General features: G+C 59.6%; 2 protein-coding genes across 2 annotated transcripts; one reads left to right on the forward strand and one right to left on the reverse strand.

The window, feature by feature from the left end:
• Window positions 1-35: 35 nt before the first annotated feature.
• Window positions 36-822, reverse strand: FIBRA_05849 (uncharacterized protein; the record flags this gene model as incomplete). Its single annotated transcript, XM_012327596.1, has 3 exons — window positions 36-280; window positions 340-499; window positions 556-822. The coding sequence occupies 3 exons, from the start codon at window positions 820-822 to the stop codon at window positions 36-38; spliced, it is 672 nt and encodes a 223-aa protein (XP_012182986.1).
• A 165-nt stretch (window positions 823-987) lies between these two features.
• Window positions 988-3,161, forward strand: FIBRA_05850 (uncharacterized protein; the record flags this gene model as incomplete). Its single annotated transcript, XM_012327597.1, has 4 exons — window positions 988-1,096; window positions 1,135-1,329; window positions 1,424-3,060; window positions 3,132-3,161. 4 exons carry the CDS (start codon window positions 988-990, stop codon window positions 3,159-3,161), a joined length of 1,971 nt encoding a protein of 656 aa, XP_012182987.1.
• Between the last annotated feature and the right edge of the window lie 58 nt (window positions 3,162-3,219).

Here is a 3,219-nt window from a genome sequence, read left to right on the forward strand (position 1 = left end):
GAGGGCACCCTCGCCGCCGGAGGAGCCGCCTGGGGTCATGTAGCGATTGTAGGGGTTTGTGGTCCGACCGAACACATGATTGAGCGTCTCGCCCCACTGCGGAGTGGAGTGGAGAAGGTGAGATGGGGTTTAAAGTGACGACGGGACGTCGTGATCTCGGCACGCACCATCAAGGTCTGGGGGACATTTGTGCGGACGAATGGAACGGCGCCGCATTCGTAGAGGAGCTGGACAAGAACGCAGTCGGACTGCGCGTAGCGGCCGATCCAGCCGGCGTAGCCTGTGTACAACATCATTCAAGACATGATGCGAGGGGTGACAGTGCCCGGGTGATCGTACCCATGATGGTCTCTAGACCCTTTATCGTGAACTGATCCTTGAGCGAGATGGGCAGGCCATGGAGAGGGCCAATCGGTTGGCCGGTTGCATGCAGATGGTCATCGACCTCCTTTGCACGAGCGAGGGCGCGCTCGACGAAGATCTCGGTGAGACAGTTGGTCTGCGAAACGGGACATGCTCAGTGATTTGGCGAGTACGTGCAAGAACGACGCGGACAAGCTGCTGGGCGACGATGGCACGCTTGTAAAATGCGCGGGTGACTTCGACGGAAGACCATTGAGCCGTGCGCAAGTTGAGGAGGAGGAGATCAATGTCGATCGTGTTGGTGATCTCGAGTTCGCGAGGGGTGAGGAGGCCGCACACGGACGGGGTCTGGATGACGGACCTCTCGTCGTCGGGGGGGAGAGGGACGAGCCAGGCGGGGGGGATGGCGTCGAGCTGGAGTTGCTTGCGGGCACTGCAGCGGGTTTGCCAGTCAGACATGGCGATGGCGGACGTGTGGCACTCAAGTGGCAGCTCCCAGGAGGGACTCGCGCCGCCGTCGGCTACACTGCGCAGTGCTGGACTTATCAGTCGGCGGCTTATCGCTGGAGCCATGCCATGGCCCATGGCACACCACCGCAGACACACTCATTTGGACAAGCCACCATGGCGGTCGCTGCTCAATGTGCGGCCGCTGCGTCGACGAGTCGTGCTCGCTCGCTGTGTGCCCCGTTGCTAGCGCAGGAACACGGCCACCAGCAGGGAGTATTCGAGAGTACGGAAACGCAAAAGAAAAAGTCATTAATATATTAGTATTCGCGCTGTTTGGGGCTGTTTGGGCGACGCAGTTGACTGGCGACGGGCGCCTGTGCGGGTCGCTGCTGTCGTTGGCGGTCGCTTTATCTCGTCGTCTGCGCCAGTCCCGAGCGACGGTCGCTCTCCCTCCCTCCCTCCTTCTCTCTCTTTCTCTCTCCTTTTTCTCTTCTCCAAAAGGGTTGCCGCCATTCCGTGGGTCTCATCGCCCCCTTCCCAGGCGTATCTGACCTTTCTTTCTTTTCCCGCTGACGACGTCCACGATCTCCACGACCTATCTCGCTCCCAGGCGAGCCCTCTCCGTCTGTCGCTCCCGCAGAGTCCATGGCCGTTCTTGCCCAACAGGACTGGCATCTACCTAGAGATCATACCATGGACGCGCTGCCTTCTCCCTCTGCTGCCATCAACCCGTCCGTCCCTCGCCAGCGCTCATCTCCCGCAAACGACCAGTCCCAGGCACCCTCCCCCATCTCCCAACAGCAGCCCTATCCATACCCGGTTCAGCAGCAGCAGGCAGGATGGACGTCCCCCCAGCAGTACTACCCCGCTTTCTACGCAAATCAGCAGCCGTATCCTCTCCACGGTCACTCTGCTCATCCTTCTCCCCAGCAAATACATCCCCAGAACCCGTATTACGACCCTGCCAACGCCCAATTTGCACAATGGGCTTATCAGCAGATGATGTTCAACGCTCAACAGGCCCATCAAATGTCCCATACCCCCCCACATATGGCCAGTTCACGCAGTCGGTCCAGTACAGCCAGCTCTGGTGATTACTTCGCGCTTAATCAGGTTCCCGGCTTCAATCCCTTCCCTAGCGGCACTCCCCCGCCTCATCCATCGCAGCTTCCCAACGGCTACTCGCCCACTGACCATCATCCTTCTTCACCGTACCAGGGCTTCCATCCCTATCGCCGTCCACAACGGCATGGCTCAGGCAGTCAGGATCCTTCCCAGAATTCTAACCCAGAATGGCGCTCCAGCACTCAAATGAACTCCTTCCAGCCCCCATACGCGCGTTCCGACGCCGCCGGCTCATCCTCCTCCGTTAACTCGGGATCAAGCAACTCGGGAAGCAACAGACCGCGTGCAAACAGCACGCAAGGGCCGACTGCTGCGGCCAGCAGCAGTGCTGCACCATCCAGTCATATCTATACCAAGTCTACCGGAAGCGGCAGCGGGCATGGGCATGGGCATGGGCACGGTCGCGGCGGAAGTATCACATCTATTAACTCACAGAAATCCACTTCCTCCGCACAGCGGCCTGCCAATCGATCGACGCCTTCATCGTCTGGGACCTCCCCAACACCGCGAGCTGCATCGACTTCCACCGCCCCATCCCCAACTAGCACGCATGGCCCGCCAAATCTCCGCAAGCCTTCCCCGTTGTCGCAGGGCAACTTTACTGCTACAGAAAAGCGCATGTCTCGCGATGATAGCGATCTGGCTGCTATGCTCGAGCCTAATCCCAATTCGCCCGGCGTGCGCAGCGGAGGCTTGAAGGGCCGTTTGCGTCGTGCGCTCTCTCTCGGCGCCAACGCAACCCTGAATGAGGAGGAAGAGGATAGCGACGCGGTCCCGAAGAGTAGCTCGCGCTCCCCAGCCGCTTCAAACGTCTCGCAGGCCGTCCTCAATGATGATGCAGAGTCTACCGCGACGGTGCAGAAGAAAAAATCGCGCTCGCTTTTCAATTCCCGTTTGAACCGCTCTACGGACAACATTTCCCTATCTTCTACAATGTCCTCCGCCTCGATGGTCATTCGTAAGCTCGGCTCCATCGGCAAGTTGACACGGCGGAATTCTCTCGCAGGAATTACCTCGCTATTTAAGGACAAGAAGGATAAGGAGGATGAGGAGAACAGCGGCAAAAAGGGCAAGAAAAAGAAGGGCGAAAAGGGTCCCGTCGCGGAGGCCAGCGTTTCCCACGTTACTGCCGAGCTAGATCGCTCAGACTGGAGTGCAACTGGGGACTTGGCCGGGCTCAGTCCCGCTGCCAGGCTGGCACGGCAGCATACACTCAAGAGTAACGCTGAGGCTGCGGCGAAGGCCAAGGCCGAAGCTGAGGCTCGAGCGGCGGGCGCCGCC

Source organism: Fibroporia radiculosa, assembly GCF_000313525.1.
Source record: "Fibroporia radiculosa TFFH 294 genomic supercontigs, scaffold5478, whole genome shotgun sequence".
In the NCBI taxonomy this organism is placed as follows: domain Eukaryota; kingdom Fungi; phylum Basidiomycota; class Agaricomycetes; order Polyporales; family Fibroporiaceae; genus Fibroporia; species Fibroporia radiculosa.